At 36.6% G+C, this 16,946-nt stretch overlaps 1 protein-coding gene across 1 annotated transcript; it reads right to left on the reverse strand.

The window, feature by feature from the left end:
* Nucleotides 1-926: 926 nt before the first annotated feature.
* On the reverse strand, nucleotides 927-14,302 carry LOC101220820 (ER membrane protein complex subunit 3). The gene is made up of 8 exons (XM_004139500.3): nucleotides 13,979-14,302; nucleotides 13,803-13,896; nucleotides 12,905-13,024; nucleotides 12,767-12,815; nucleotides 12,292-12,391; nucleotides 12,082-12,143; nucleotides 11,889-11,947; nucleotides 927-1,228 (listed from the first exon to the last, which is right to left on the reverse strand). Exons 1-8 carry the CDS (start codon nucleotides 14,128-14,130, stop codon nucleotides 1,124-1,126), a joined length of 741 nt encoding a protein of 246 aa, XP_004139548.1. The 5' UTR covers nucleotides 14,131-14,302; the 3' UTR covers nucleotides 927-1,123.
* Between the last annotated feature and the right edge of the window lie 2,644 nt (nucleotides 14,303-16,946).

Raw genomic sequence — 16,946 nt, forward strand, 5'->3', positions numbered from 1 at the left:
ACATCAATGCATCATTGTGACATAGAAATGGATACGTTGGCAGATTGGGATCGAAACATGTTTGGTCTAATAGAAAACTGAAATTTAAAGCACAAGAATAAGTGAAGTATAATGATGGCCACACCATGTACCTATATAAACTATAATATATATTACATCCACATGAAATCAAAACTCAAGCAAGATGGAAGGAAGTTGCTTTCATGATTCGTTGTCCAAGTTGTGCTTAATTTCCAATAAGAAATGACTTCTTTAGAAGTATCAAACTTTGGGATCATCAATTATGTTGCCTTTAATAACTTTAGAAGAAAAGTAAAAGCAACTGGAAGCTGATGATCTCAAGGGGGGCACTAAAACATTGTATGATGACCCCTCCCCTCTCTTCCTCTTCATAATTCCGACAAATGAAAGGCAATAAATGAAGAGACATAGGTTGGTCCACTGGAAAAGGCCTGCTTTTCTCAGGGAGAGTCATGGAGGGAATACTTGAATCAAGGATCAATCAGTCAGCATTAACTAAACGGTTTTAGCCACTGCTATGGGAAGTTTCGCAGCACAAATCTTCTTTTTCGCTTTCTCTTACGATGAATAATAAAGCTCCCAACAATGTGTTGTGGATGTCGTTTTATGGATATTGTCAAAATTTTGAAAGGAGTTACGGTGACATGATTTTGTAGGTTACAAGAAACATCAAGATAATCGTATAAGACCATAAATATTTAGTCCTGCAGTACTTTTGTATGCCCCATAATAAGAAAAGGGAAAAAGTTATCATACTGGCTTGGTTTTCTTTCACAGTATATCACCTCTATTTTGATTCACGTCTAAGAGAGGGTGTGTGTGTGTGAGAGAGAGAGACTTGTATAGTTGTATGCCTTCCAAGGGATGTTCGACATCATCATTGCGTTCTAATTTTAACGGTATCGTTTTATAAAAATTGATTGTCCATGACTTGGAAAGATCCAAATTGCTATTAATTGACTAAAAATAATTTAATGTTACAAAATCCATGTTCGATAAAAACAGATTTCTATGTTTCACAACAATCCCAAAAAAGAGTAGTACCTAGATCGTAATAATCATAGAAAATATACTAGTAGAGGACATGTGAACCAGAAACTAATCAGCTGACAATCTTTCTCAAAACAGCTTCAGCACGATGCTCAAACTTGGGCAAAACCCATTCATGTTGCACTATGTCCAAGTTGTCTTTCTCGGCACTCAAACCCTGCCAAGGAAAATGCACACCATCAAGATCAGCAGTACAGAATAAAGATTTTGAATTATGATCAATTCAAGTGTTCATAAAGGTGATATCAATTAATTATGTTTCTTAACAACTAATCAATTATATTAATTCTTTGCAAAGAGATTAGTAATAGATAGGACAACAAAGATCATCGAGATGTGTCCAGGTTTACTTTGAAAAACGGTCTAAATGACCACTAGCCCGTACAAATGATTGACCTACTAAAGAGGTTGGCATATGGAATTAAAGAGGTTCGGATTTTAAGGAATAAAGTGCTTCCTGAAAACCCAGAGAATTAGCAGATCCATATAAAACCTCAAAAGTGAATTGATTAAAGTTAAAAATCAATTAGAACATTGTTGACAATTCACACATCCCAATGAAAATCATATTTAGTTGATGTATCTAGATGTTTCAGATGGAGCTCCGTTATTACCAAGGATGGTAAGTTGTATGATGAGGTTTCACATGAAACTTAGCTCAGATGGGCACAGGCAACTAGGAGTGCAAGAAACCAAATCACTCGAAAAAGCCTGCTAAAACCGATTGAAACTCCCATCGGTTTGGGTTTGGATCCGTTTGGTTTGCTATAATGGTTTTCAGGCTATACAATATCATTTTCAATCACATTCAGGTTTGACAAGGTCGGCCAGTAATAGGCCAAACAGACGAACAATGATGGCCAACAATGATATGTATAAACAAACTTGAATGATTATCAATCAGTACAGTTTACTGGGATTATTCTCAGTTGGTATATCAACTGACTTGGATTCGAGCCTAGAAGCTACGTGCATTTCCTCTTGTTTAATGCACTACCAGGTTTATTTTGGAAACAAAGGCCACCCAATAAATTTCGTCGTTTTAGCACACCAGCCCAACAAAACAATGAACTCCAAGACCAAGCCAATTAAACAATCAGATAATTGGTTTGACCAGTTCGTTTCTTCAGCCTGGGATGTTTGGCTTGAGTTTTCAATATTTCATCTAATTTTTGGTAGTTTGAAGGTTGTTTTGGCACTCAAACCGAAGTGCTTAACCCCCCACAGCAGGTAATGTAGCAACAAACTAGCCTTAAATATAAAGTAAAGTAAGAGGAGAAAAAAAGGAATCTACAATATGCATTTTGAGAACACTGTACCAACAAGTTTGCAAATAAATAATCAAACAAATAATAACAGTATGAAGAGGGGGGAAAAGCATTTGATCAAGTTTTTAACTCCAGTGCTTTCCGCTAGTATCAATTCCAGGTCAATGAGCAATAGGGAAAGCACCAAGTCAGGATAACTAAAAGCCTGTCCTGCCTACAGGCTACAGCCAGAGCAGACAAATGTAGGGTCAATCACAAACAAAGGATCCAATACGCGGCAAGCCAAGGACCGCCTACATCTTCAGTTTTGACTTCAACTCTATAAAGTTTATTCACCCCAATTTGCAGAGGAGCAACTTGCCATTTTAAATGTACTAAAAAAAGATACCATTTTAAGCTCAATTAGATTCCCCTCCTGCCCCAAAACTTATCATGATCTTCCATTTAAGGGGTGTTTAGTTAAGAGTTATTTTTGGAGAGTTGAGTTGAGTTGGTAATTATAGGAGAGAGTAATTAGGGGAGTTGACACAAATAACGAGGTCAGAAATATAAGTTCACACAAATAACTAGGTGCGAAATGTGAATTAACACGAACAAGAGTAATAAACCTCTTCACTTGTTGGTGGGCACCCAATCAGTGAGTGAATTTTTTACCCACCCAACTCAATTACATGTTGGTTGCCAAACATCCCCTTGGCATCTCCTGCCATTCTCTTTTTGCCAGATGGCTCCTTGATGATATATTCTACCAACCTGAAATTGCTAGTATGTATACAACTGAAAATACAATTGGTGGTCCCACATTCTAGCATCCTAATTGTAGTCTAGGAATTGGCCACACTGCTGAATTTTGGAAATATTCAAAATTTTAACTTGAAGAAAACCAGGCTTTGTCATAACATACTAGTTCGCTTAAAACTAGAAAACAATTGACCAAAATAGAAATTGGTCATCTCATATTCCGGTATATTGTGTTATAGTATTCTAACGCTTAATTTAAAGAAAACCAGGCTTCTTCAGAACAAACTGCTTTTCTAAAGTTCCAAACATATCAAATCCATGTCAAACTACAAAGCAATTGATTGAAGATTGCCACAAAACCAAGCGCCCAAAGGGTCAACAGGAGGGCACCAGAAAATGTTTTTAAAAGCCGATAGGATCAGTTCTTGCCACGTATGATATTCATGTCACAAGGAGTTTAATAATGAAACTTTAAAGGCATGGGTCCTGCTGTCTACAAAACTAAGATTTATTTTCCTTATTAACAATTTGAAAGTAACAATGCCACAGGCCGCATGACTAATATGATCCCAAGACAACAAGTGTTGGGATACCAAAACACATGAGAATACACCAAAGATGCCGATATTGCAATACCAAAAATATTAATAGCCTTTCGAGAGGGCTATGTATCTCCCACAATTTATGAAGCACAAATACATGAGGGAAGGTATGTAATCCGTATCAAATATGCATTTGATACAGATTCATCTAGATACGTCTTGGATATGTGTTTTAGCAATATGCTTTTCTTTTTTCTTTTAACTTCAGATATGCGTATCTTTAAAAGATCCATCAACCGACAATATTGGGGCTAAAAACAAGGCAAAAATTCTAATTTTATTCTTTATTACTTTTTTAATATTAAAGTAATTGACTTCAAACTTTCAGACGACTTGTAACGCAATTTCCACCAAGTGACGAGTAGAATCCTTTACATACGACTAAAATAGGCGACCGGGTATTGTAAGTGCCAAAGAGTGGTCTTGCTGCCACGATCCACCTGAGGTTAAGCATCGCTCCAATTCAGAAAATAAAAAATCGAACTTTCAATTTTTAATTTTGATGTAGGGTTTAAGTTTAGTTTACATAAAAGCTTATTGACTTATTTAACACTAAACCAGATATCCTATGTTGTCTGTCGCTAGTTAGTTTATGCAGACACCCTACGAAGAACATATGGAAGCTATGAATTGGATTTTGAGATATTTGAAAAGGTCTCCAAGTAAAGATCTAATGTTTAGGAAAACTGACAGGAAATGCATTGAGACTTATACCGACTCTGATCGAGCAGAATTAGTTATTGATAGAAAATCTATCTTTGGATATTGTACCTTTAGTCTACGTAACCTAGTTACTTGGAGAAGCAAGAAGCAAAGTGTTATCGCTAGAAGCATTGTTGAAGCTGAATACCTCAGCTATGAGTTTGAGAATCATTTGGTTGAAGAAAGTTGTCTGATCTTCACCAAGACAATGTTTTACCTATGAAGCTCTATTGTGATAATAAAGCGGCAATGAGCATAGTCTATAATCTTGTACAACATGATAGAACAAAACATGTGGAAATTGACACACTTTATAAAAGAGAACTGAGCAATGACAATATCTATATTCCATATATTCCATCTTATCAACAAGTTGTTGATGTTCTCACCAAAGGGTTACTCAAGCCAAGTTTTGACTCATTTGTTATCAAATTGGGTTTGATAGATATCTACGGGGCACTTGAGAGGAAGTGTTGGATATAAAGGGCTTTGTTGATAGTTTATAGCCCTAAGAGTATTTTAGTATTTTACTTTACCCTGAGCTTATTTCCTTTATTTGTATTAAGGCTTGTTAAAGCCTATAAAGTTATCCACTTTTGTAACTTTCATTATGCGTGAAAATAATAAAAGAGATTCCATATTGTGGTTTTTTCTCCCTATTCTAGGGTTTTCCATGTAAACCTTGTCTTCTCTTTTCTACCGTTTAACATTTTGTAATTCCTAACCCCACCTCTTAACACTTCATGTTGGTAGCAAATTCCTTTTCCTTCATCTTCACGAAAATTCCCCCCTCCTTTCCAAGCTTTCTTCTTTGTTCTTGGCTGCTTGACATCGACTACCTCTTCAAATTTCAACGCATCTTTGTGAAGAATTTCGGCTTCACTTGCGGCTTCGTCGCCATCTACATTCTGACAACTCCCGTTCGTATCTCAAGTCAACCACCACTATCACATGTCTCCACTTCCTCTTTCCGCAATTGGTCTCCCTAGATATCAATCTTCTTCTTTCTTTGGCCGCCAGTGAACACCTCTTATTTATTTCTCCGCCACGACTTCTTTCGACTTCTACCTCAATTTTTCGAACACATGGTTGTTGGCGTACTCTCTTCTTTACGTCATTCCTCTTCCCATCCGCCAATATGAACTATTTCTCTCTTTCCATCAAAACCAACCGTTATTTGCATCCTTGTGCAGCAAAAGTTTCTTTGTTCCCCCACAGCTGATCGCCAACATGTTTTTCTTCCGACTTTCTTATTTGCTTTTCTAACCATGTGCTTGGCGGTAGGTGCGTCTTCTTCTGTTTCTTCTTCTTCTGACTGCCATCTCGCTTCCTTGAGATAATGTTTGTGTTAGACCTCCAATATTATATCAGTACAGGAGGAGAGGAAATAAGTTTGTTAAGGGGGGAGACACGTGTGAGTGATAGGTTGGTTAGTGATAGGTTGGTTAGTCATATAAATAAGTTTGTTAAGGAGGGAGACACGTGTGAGTGATAGGTTGGTTAGCCATATAAATAAGTTTGTTAAGGGCGGGAGGGGGTATGGATTATTTTGCTAGTATTTGAATCTTTCTGTTATTCCTTGAAAGAGAGGGAAACAGAGAATTGTTAATTTTCTGTTATTTCAATCAACAAGATCGAATTCTGAGTTTTGCTTGCTACGAGTTCCATCAAATTGGTATCAGAGCGTGATCTTGGAAGAAGTAACCGAAGATGGTGCAAACTCGGTTGGAAGAGAAGATGGAGTCGTATGACCAGGAAATTCAAAGCATCAAGAAGGAGATGAGTAAAATACCAATTATCGAAAAAACGTTGACCGAAATATCGAAAAACATGGAAAAACATAACCAAATGATGTTACGATTCATGGAGTCGGCCGCCCAGGAGAGATCCACGATGAACGAAAGGATTACCGAGTTATCAATACGGGGTACTCCGATGAAGAACAACGATGACGGCGAAGGAACTTCCATTCGCGAAAACGAACCGAAGAAGGAAGAAATAAAAACGAGTGAAGATGCTAACGGCGACCGCAACAAATTCAAGAAGGTGGAGATGCCGATCTTCAATGGAGACAATCCAGATTCATGGTTGTTTCGCGTCGAAAGGTATTTTCAAATTCATAAGCTAACTGATTTCGAAAAGATGACCGTGGCAACAATTAGCTTCGAAGGACCCGCGCTGAACTGGTATCGGTCTCAAGAAGAGCGGGATTAATTCGCTGATTGGGCAAATTTAAAAGAAAGAGTGCTGATCCGATTTCGATCAACAAGGGAAGGATCTTTATACGGTCGATTCTTGCGCATTCAACAGACGACTACAGTGGAAGAATACCGAAATCTGTTTGATAAATTAGTAGCACCTCTGTCGGATCTGGCTGATAAAGTGGTGGAAGAGACGTTCATGTCGGGATTGAAGCCTTGGATACAGGCCGAGATGGATTTCTGTGAGCCTCAAGGATTATCACAAATGATGAGAATCGCGCAGAAAGTAGAAAATAGAGAGGATATTAGACGAGAAGCAAACCTCTCTGGTTATTCGGGGACGAAACTGAGTAATTCTGGAAGCGGAAGCAAAACCAGCACAGTTGGGAATTCTGAAGAAAGTAAGGGAAATTGGAACTGGCCGATGAGGACCGTCACATTGAGAGGAACGGCTGGCGAAGAGGTACGGAAAACAGGCCCAACGAAAAGACTATCTGATGCCGAATTTCAATCACGAAAAGAGAAGGGACTCTGTTTTCGTTGCAATGAGAAATATTCTCATGACCACAAGTGTAAGATGAAGGAGCAGAGAGAGTTACGTATGCTGGTAGTGATGGGGGATAATAAGGAATATGAAATCATTGAAGAAGAGAAGGCAGAACAGAAAGAGTTAAATGTGGCTGAAGTTATCCAAGAAGAGCAGACTGTGGTGGAGTTATCGATAAACTCAGTAGTGGGATTATCTAATCCAGGAACTATGAAGGTGAAGGGAAAATTACTAGGAAAGGAGATCATTGTATTAGTAGATTGCGGAGCTACACATAGCTTCATTTCTGGAAGCTTGGTTGAGGAACTGCAGATAAGCACGAAAAGTACTACAAATTATGGAGTCATATTAGGCTTGGGAACGGCTATAAAAGGGAAGGGAGTTTGTGAAGCCATTGAAATGATAATTGGAGAATGGAGAGTTATTGATGATTTCTTGCCGCTGGAACTAGGAAGCGTGGATGCAATTTTGGGGATGCAATGGTTATACTCTCTTGGTATAACTGAAGTAGACTGGAAAAACTTGATTCTGACTTTTACTCACCACGGAGAGAAGATTGTTATAAGGGGAGACCCCAGTCTAACAAAGGCAAGAGTCAGCTTAAAAACCTTATGAAATCTTGGGGAGACAAGGATCAAGGGTTTTTGGTCGAATGCAGAGCTTTAGAAAGAAGGAAATCCTTAGAAGGGGATGATTTGTTTGATGAAGTCTTGACTGTAGAGGAGTCAGTAGCAGTAGTGTTGAAAAGCTTCGCAGATGTCTTTGAGTAGCCCGAAACTTTGCCACCACGAAGAGTAATAGAACACCAGATTCATCTAAAGAAGGGAACTGATCCAGTGAATGTACGACCCTATAGGTATGCATATCAACAGAAGACAGAAATGGAGAGACTGGTGGAAGAAATGCTAGCATCGGGAGTAATACGGTCGAGCACAAGCCCTTATTCCAGTCCAGTATTGTTGGTAAGAAAGAAAGATGGAAGCTGGCGTTTTTGTGTAGATTACAGAGCCCTGAATAATGTAACCGTACCAGACAAGTTCCCAATCCCAATGATTGAGGAGTTGTTTGATGAGTTGAATGGAGCCACAGTTTTTACGAAGATTGATCTGAAATCAGGGTATCATCAAATTAGGATGAGTACTGATGACATTGAAAAGACAGCATTCAGAACTAATGAGGGTCATTATGAGTTTTTGGTAATGCCGTTCGGGTTGACTAATGCACCATCCACTTTTCAATCATTGATGAATACTATATTCAAGCCCTACCTAAGAAAGTTCGTCTTAGTATTCTTTGATGATATTTTGATCTACAGCAAGGGGTTGAAAGATCATTTGAGTCATTTGAGAGCAATATTAGAGGTATTGAGGAGGAATGAACTCTATGCAAACAGGAAGAAATGTAACATTGCTCAGTCTCGGGTGGACTACTTAGGACATATTATTTCGGGGATGGAGTTGAGGTGGATCCTGAAAAGATCAGAGCAATAAGGGAGTGGCCCGTTCCTGTTAACGTAAGGGAAGTAAGGGGGTTCCTTGGTCTGACAGGGTATTATCGCAGGTTTGTCCAGAATTATTGGACAATTGCAGCTCCGTTGACGCAGTTATTGAAGATAGGAGGATTTAAATGGCGGGAGGGGGTATGGATTATTTTGCTAGTATTTGAATCTTTCTGTTATTCCTTGAAAGAGAGGGAAACAGAGAATTGTTAATTTTCTGTTATTTCAATCAACAAGATCGAATTCTGAGTTTTGTTTGCTACGAGTTCCATCAGTTTGCCCCCTTCTCTTTGATGCTCCTACCTTCACTGATTGGCTTTTCCACTACCACCAAGTCCCCATCACCGACCATTTCTCTCTTGGTCATTGAGGATGGACCCGAACAATTAAGAATCACTTCTTCTCTTCAATAATTTTATATAATATATTAAATAAATCAAAAGGACATAATAACCTATAACATTAGTGAATAAATAGAGATCAAAATACTAATAAAGGAAAAATACAAATATGGAAAATATTAAATAGGAAAAAACCCGATAAAATCTAATTTCCTATAACACCCTCCCTCAAACTAGAGGTGGTAGAATGGCGAACGACTTAAGATTGTGAAGAAAAAGTCTGAATGAAATCAGCATATCTAGGATATAACCACATACTCACGAAGAATGAAAACAAGAACTTCTAGGCTAGAAACACAAACCCACAAAGAATGTAACCAAGAACTTCTAGGCTAGAAACACAAACCCACAAAGAATGTAACCAAGAACTTCTAGGATAGAAACATAGATCCTTGTATAGAGATCTATAGTAAAACCCATGAAGAACAAAACAAGAACTTCTGGGCCGAAAACAAAGATCCCCATGATCTAAAACAAACCCATGAATGACTTATTTGAAAAAATACAAAATCAGGCCAAACCAGCTAAACCAAACTTGACCAATTAAATCATTCCGATTGAACTGGTTTAAACCAAATGGTAGAATTCCTCATCTCACGTCAAAACTCTTTCTTATATCACAATAAAACTGAGACCCACGACCAAAGAGTCACAAGCAAACAAGAAAAGTTTGAATGGCGACGTATCTGGGTCGAACGTAGGCTATGAATTATGATGAAGGGAGGCAACAGAGGATCTGGCTAAACCCTAAACCCTAAACCCTACAGAGGCTCGAGCTACGGACAATCCAGATCTGGGCAAGGAGAAAACAAACGACAGAAGAATGGTTGACAGGCCAAGGAGCGACGGTGAACGTGAATCTATATGTATTGGCCACAGGGGATATCGACGAGTAGTCTTTGATGCGCGGGTTTGATTAGGGAAGTGTTGTAGTGGGAGAATGACTAAATTAAAAAAAGAAAATCCTAACGGCGATGGATTTGCCTCCATCTATGTTGATCGACGGAGACAGAGAACGAAAGGAACTTTGGTGGCTAGGCTAGGGCTCAAGAAGACAACCCAGAGCTCTGATACCATGATAATTTTATGTAATGTATTGAATAAATCAAAAGTACATAATAAGCTATTACATTGGTGAATAAATAGAGACTAAAATACTAATAAAGGAAAAATGCAAAAATGGAAAATACTAAATAGAAACCCAACAAATCCTACTTTTCTTTGACATTCCATCTCCTTCATGACCGTTCTCCTTCGATTCCTCCATCTTCACACCATTGTTCTTCTCTTTTTCCTCTCTGCCGTGGTACCCCTCCTTGCCTCTTTTTCTCCTTTTATTTCCATTGGTTGTACCTCTTTGCCATTCCCAGAAGTTCTTTCAGCTTCGCCTTCTCTCTCTTCTTCCTTCAATGTTGATTTTCTCTGAATAGAGCTTGCTAGAACATACACCATGCCTTCTTTCATGGTGGCTTTTCAAAAATTGTGGAGTCAATTCATGTTTCTCTTATTCCTCTTCTTTTCTCTTATTCCTCCTCGCCTCTTTCTTTCTACTCTCCTCACTTCTCTTTCCCTCTCTCTTTCTACACATCCTTGTCGATAATCCTTAATTGATTGTTACATTGATTCCAGAAATACTAACATCTTCTTTACCCAACACCTATTTGATCTAAATCCAGAGTCCCAGGAAAGAACAACTCTAATACCAATCGTTGGGATACCACCTAACAAGAGACTCAAGAACACAAAGAACACTAAAATATAGATATATATTGCTACAACAAGAAGAAATTACAATATACCTCAGCATATTCAAGAGGGTTGGGAATCCTCTTCCAAATTCCCCAATTAGGAAAACCTTGATAAAATTCTTCATACCTTTCACCAGACCCTCTCCTACTGTTCATAGGAAACTAACCTAACCAACCTACTAACCAATTATTAATAGGCCCTCAAAACCATACAATTATTCTCCTAATAAAGGTACTATTCCCTAACTAGGGGTCTTACAAATACCCCTTAGTACTCTCACAAAGAGCTTCTACGGTTTTAATTCACAATCACAACCATAGGTACAAAAGAATTACAATCAGTGAAAAAACTAAAAGCTCCATTTCTGATCTTCAAACTGAAGCTAACGCACATCCCAAGGTCAGAGAGAACCTGAACCTCATTTATGACAACAATCTACTCCTAGTGAGCTAGTGCAAAATTGAGCAGACTCAAAAATGCTATTCAATTTATGTTATCAGTTATTACTGAAGTTGCAAATTCGACCAAAAGAAGATCATCAAAAATCAATGCAGACAATCGAGAACATAGAATCCAGAACCAGTGCTAGGTATCAGGCGTAAGCAAACAGTCAATACTCATTTTGAATGATACAACACACATCCATCAACACTTATAAGTAACATACAGACTCAATAAAGTCTATCCTTTTACAATAGGTACTAAGAGCAAAAGTTTGAAACTTAACCACTAAAATATGTGTGACTTCCTTCACAAATTTAGTTTATTTCTCAGGCAGAAGAATAAAAAACAAAATGAAATCCAGCCAGCCATGTTTCTTAGAAGATATTAAACAAAAAACGATGTGTCCAATCTAATCCATGTATACATACATACATATATATGTCTGTATATATATGTGCATAAGATCAAAACTTTTCAACCATGTAAATTGATTTGAACTCCTAATACAAACTTCCACGTATTAATCTAGGCATAATTTCATTTGAAGATAGAGAGAGAGAGAGTTAAAAATAATGAATATAAAACTCTAAACAGCCTTATTTGACAACCTGCAAATTAAGATAGAAGTTCAAAATACAATGCAGTAAAGACTAACAATATTTACCTTTGTTGGGTCCATGCCAAAACCAGACATTTGCATCATTCTCTGTGTATCATCCATTGCTGCACCAAGAATTACTTTCTCATAATTCACAGTATAAGAGCTGGAACTTTCAAAATGCTGCTTATTGTGAAAAAGATTCCATATATACATTAAACAGTTAAAATAAATGCAATCGTTGTACAGAAAGACTAACCATTTTCTTCGCCCAGAATGAGACTGAATAAACCTCTTAATCCAAACAAATTTAGAAAGTACCTGGCACATGTAATCCAAAACTATTAGCGATAATCATCCAACCAAAACTCCCCCCCCCCCACCCCCCCCCCCCCCCACCACACAGAAAAAAACTTCAGAAGGCATTAACTCATGCACCAGAATTTTAAATACTGATCTTGGAAAATACCATGAACGGCTACTGACATAGCTGACATCCACAGTACTCAAGTCGATTCCATTCTGTAACATCGACCGGAACCTCTGAGTCAGAGGAAAGGGTATTTTTGCTAGGATAAGGAGAGAATACACCATTAGATGCAAACAAAATGGGGGTTTTAGAAAAAAGGAGATGCTTGAACAGGTAGAAAAACAGCTTTAAATGCACAAGGTTAATATACCTGAGGTTAACTTTTTCTACCAGTTATACCCAACAGGATTATCAAAAAATGAAAGAAAATGACCGAGAGAGAAACAGCAGAGACATAGTAAATAATTTTATAAAGTTTCCCATGTATTAAAAATCGTAATGAGTGTCAGCACATAGTCATACCATTTAACGCCTAAAAAGTATAGAAATTATAAACCTAGATAACTTGGAGATTCACTCAACCAGAAAGGTCATCCTTAGGCATTTAAAAGCATCAGTAGTATGAAAAACACACCTGCTACAAATCCGGAGAAGAAAAAGTTGACCCACGCAAAAGTAAGAGTCTAGCATAAAAGGATTAATAAAAATGTAAATAATTGAACTCCTGGTGATATCAATGAAAAATAGTCATCAAACATGCAACTATAGTCACCTGAGGTATAATCATGGAGAGATTCTTCTTCATCATATCCATTGCCATATTTGGATCTGAAAACATCTGTGCTTGTGCATTTTGGGCCTGGCCTTTGGGAACATATAGCAGCCCATTTTCCTGCCAATTGCATACGTGGAATATGAATATCTAGGTTATTAGATTGTTTCTTTGTCCTCCTGTGCTACTTAGAACATCATAGTTACATCAAAACCATTCTAAAATAAAAGATACAATCTAATTGCAACCATTCTCAGACATGGATTCCCAAAATTGGTAAACAATACACGACATCCACATGTCACCATGGTCAGGGATGAAATAAATCATACACGTTACAACCTATAAAACCTTATGGAAAGTGCATAAATACTCTACATGACGAACCCTGAATGCTGCTTTAGTAACTTAGTGCTTGTTTTCCCATGGTAGAGTAAATAAGTTTCCTATCTCATAAACTGTATAAAGCTTACTCTGATACCATGAAATGAAAATTGAATTATTGAATCAAGTCTCAGATATCAACAGAGAACTTACAAGCTTTGAAGAGGAGAAGCAGTAACAAATTTTCAATAAATCAATCACAAACAAAAATGACTAACAGATGAACAACTTGACTAAACTGAGTTTAGAAAACTAACAGAAATAATAAAGAGCTCCCATAAGAGTTCTGACTGCACTTGATACCCAAAACTGAATCCCGAGAGAGAAACTAAACCTTCTACACCTTATGCCATTAAAGAAGTACCATAGACATATATTCTAAAACGATTACTCCCCAAAAATGTTTAATGAAGCGAATTTGGTATGTCATAACAGACTCACATCACATAACGCATTCCTTTTGATATAAAATACATCGCATACTACATTGGGAAAAAAAGAGGGTGGAAAGAACCTCATTGCCGTAATAAATTCTGCGGGAACGAAACGACTTATGGGGAATAAAATTAGCAGCTGAACGTAAATTCCGTGCCCTAAGTACAATTTGCCTGAAACCCAGAATTAAAAACTGGGTGAGGAACAAACAAGATGAAAGGTCACGAATGATGAAGATTAGGAATCAAAATTTACCCTTCTCGTACGACTTTGGCATCGGGGACTGGAGAGGAGCGCATGAGCTTGGAGACAAAGTAGCGGAGAACTCCAATGAGGACCATGACAACGGAGAGCGGAATCAGCACCCAATCTCTGATGGCCGTGTCGAGCACTAGATCCTCCGCCATGACTGGATCTGACAGGCGAACTCCTCAAAGTCGAACTACGGAGGCCTGGATTAAATGTTTTGTGATCAGTCCGTCGCGGTAGAGGAGAGTTGAAACTCGACGAACGGAAATACCGAGACTTAAATATAGTTTCTAACTTTCTACCAGGGGGTGTTTGAGTATGTAAGGAGTTACTAAATGGATTAATTATAATCCATATTGATTGTTATTTGATTAATAATTTATTATCGTTTTGTTTTTGTCTAAATTTCAATCATATCCATTGTTATTTGACTGTTCTCTCATCACTATATGATTGTTATTTGATGTTTTCGGATTGTTAATGATATGGGTTTACCATCCGATTGTTATTTAATTTAATGTTGATTATTCTTTAATTTCAAATGATACCAATTGTTATTTGATATCTTTTATAATTACTAATTAGTTTATGATAATAATCTCATTACCTTTCTGTGAGACCCGTGACGAAGATGGAAGGGTCAATTGGGGATAAAAAAAACTTAAGAAACGAGTTTTGGGAAGAAAGTGTTTTATGAATTTAGGCGTTCTAATGGTTGGCATTAAAACAAGACGACACAAGGTGAAGGAAATTGCTAGAAAGACTAAGTACGAGTTTGGGGTTCAACACGAGCTGAAACTCGACGTTGAGAGTTAGAAGAATTTTGGGAAATTTCCTAACTTTTCTTAATGGGCCTCGTGTAAGAGTTTAAGCTAAAGCATGGTTTGAAAAGTTAATAGGTTTACATGTGTATTACTTTAAGTCGGAGCTGGTAAGCGATGACTAATCTAACTTAGGATTAGTATAAATAGGAGAAGAGTTCAAAGGAAAATGAGTGTTATCTTGAAAATTGTTAAGAAGAGCTAACTAAGTGAAGTGTCATTCTTAAGCGAGAAGAAGGAATCTAAAGCTAGGTGTTTTGAAGAAGGGAGTTTTAGTATGTGAGTGATTTTCCAAAGTGTGTTAAATAACTTTAAATCTTTCTTTTAAATTCCTTATCGATTTATAATGATATTTATATATCAATGTTATAAAAGAATGATTTTGAAAGAAAGCTTATCTTATGTTTAGCGATTGCTTTGTATGTTATGTTTGTGTGTAAACTATTAGTCTTATTCCTATCAATGTTAACTATTATGTGCAGATAAGGAGCAAATGTAGCCATGTAGATAATGACTGCATGGTAGAGTGAAACTGGCCAATGCATAAAAGGAGCTTATTGAGTTTAGCGGCCTGAGCAACGAGAAGTAAACCAGAAAATTCTCCAATGGATGTTGGTGATGAAAAGGACATCACAGTAGTCTATGCATGGAAGTTGTTCACGTTCTTGGAAGAAAGAAATATGAAAGACTAATGAGTGATTTCTAATTTATGAAAAGAGGCGATAAAAGCCTTGTTTATGAAAATGATATTTCATATATTGTATGCGTAAAAAGGTTTTAAAAAACTATCATTCACTAAGCTTTGATTTATGTTTTTAAGTTTTTCCTCCCCTAGATCACAAGGCGTTAAGGCCACATGGAGATGAGAAAGGCAAGTTGCCATGCGATGAAGCTGTATAAGGCGTTTAAAGCTTTATGTTATAATTCATATACTTAAGGAAGCATGTAAAATGTATTTGGATTGCATGTCGTTAAGGAATAAAAGAAGTTTTTGTTACTAAAATCTTGCATGGTATATTTCTAATCGCCTATTGACGAAGTATCAAGTTCATATTGAGTTAATTGAATTGGAACCAAGTGATTAAGCTTAAATTCAGTTAAGTTGAGCATTCTGGCACTTCATCTTAAGATGTTAAGGTTGTTCGGATCGCATCACGTGCCACATTGCGAGGTTAAGGACGTGTACAGGTCGGGGTATGACACTTTCAGCTTTTGTCAATTATTAAGTAGTTTCTAATTACCATCATATTGTCATATAATTATCTTCCATTTTCTATCAATTGGTAAGGTTCTTGCAATTGCATTATGATTGGCATCAGATTATCTTACTTTTTTTTTTGTCAATTACTAAGTAGTTTTTTATTATCATCTTTTTTTATATATATATAATCTACACTTGTCAATTACTAAGTAGTTTTTGATTATCATCTTTTTTTATATATATATAATCTACACAATATTGTTGATCATCCCATTGTCACTATGAAAAAATGATCATAGAAAGCTTAGCTACAACAAGAAAATACTAAGATAGTCATTTAATTAATTACCTTACTACTTATCATTTGATTACCTTCTATTTTCTTTTTTAATTTTAGTTAGATTTTTTAGATAGTCATTTGATTACATTTTGATTGACACATCCTACTTTTTAAAATTTGTAACTTTACCTAGCCTTATGAAATAATCATTTCATTTGATTGCTTTCTACTTTTTTTTTTTTTCAATTTTAGTTAGTCTTATAAGATAGTCATTTGATTACCTCCTAGGGGTGTAAGAATAACTTGAATAACCCGATAGCTCGAACTACACAATCCATATTCCATGGGTTGGGTTGGGTTAGTCTAAAATATGAGTTGAGTTAGATTAAAAATTTTAGTTTTTTGGGTTGGGGGTCAAAAAATTCGATTCAACCCGAATTAATATTTTATTTAATAAAAGTAAAGTTATGAGTATTTTGTTAAACGGTCATGTAGGAAGTTAAACGATCTTATGATACAAAGTAAAAGAATTATCTTTATCTATCTCAAATAAACAAAAATAATATTCAATTTTTGTCTCATATAGACAAAGTTAGAGGATTATCTTTGTCTATCTCTGATATACAGAGACAGTATTCTATTTCTGTTTATCCTATTCTCATTTCACTTACT

The sequence above is a fragment of the Cucumis sativus genome, chromosome 1 (assembly GCF_000004075.3).
Source record: "Cucumis sativus cultivar 9930 chromosome 1, Cucumber_9930_V3, whole genome shotgun sequence".
Lineage (NCBI taxonomy): Eukaryota > Viridiplantae > Streptophyta > Magnoliopsida > Cucurbitales > Cucurbitaceae > Cucumis > Cucumis sativus.

What these genes read in the sequence shown, in the direction of transcription:
- LOC101220820 (XM_004139500.3), bottom strand. Translation starts at nt 14,130, where the DNA reads ATGGCGGAGGATCTAGTGCTCGACACGGCCATCAGAGATTGGGTGCTG. An exon ending in TCTCCATGATTATACCTCAG is followed by an intron (nt 12,816 to 12,904) that starts GTGACTATAGTT and finishes CTTTTATGCTAG; the next exon opens with ACTCTTACTTTTGCGTGGGT. An exon ending in TATGTCAGTAGCCGTTCATG is followed by an intron (nt 12,144 to 12,291) that starts GTATTTTCCAAG and finishes TACATGTGCCAG; the next exon opens with GTACTTTCTAAATTTGTTTG.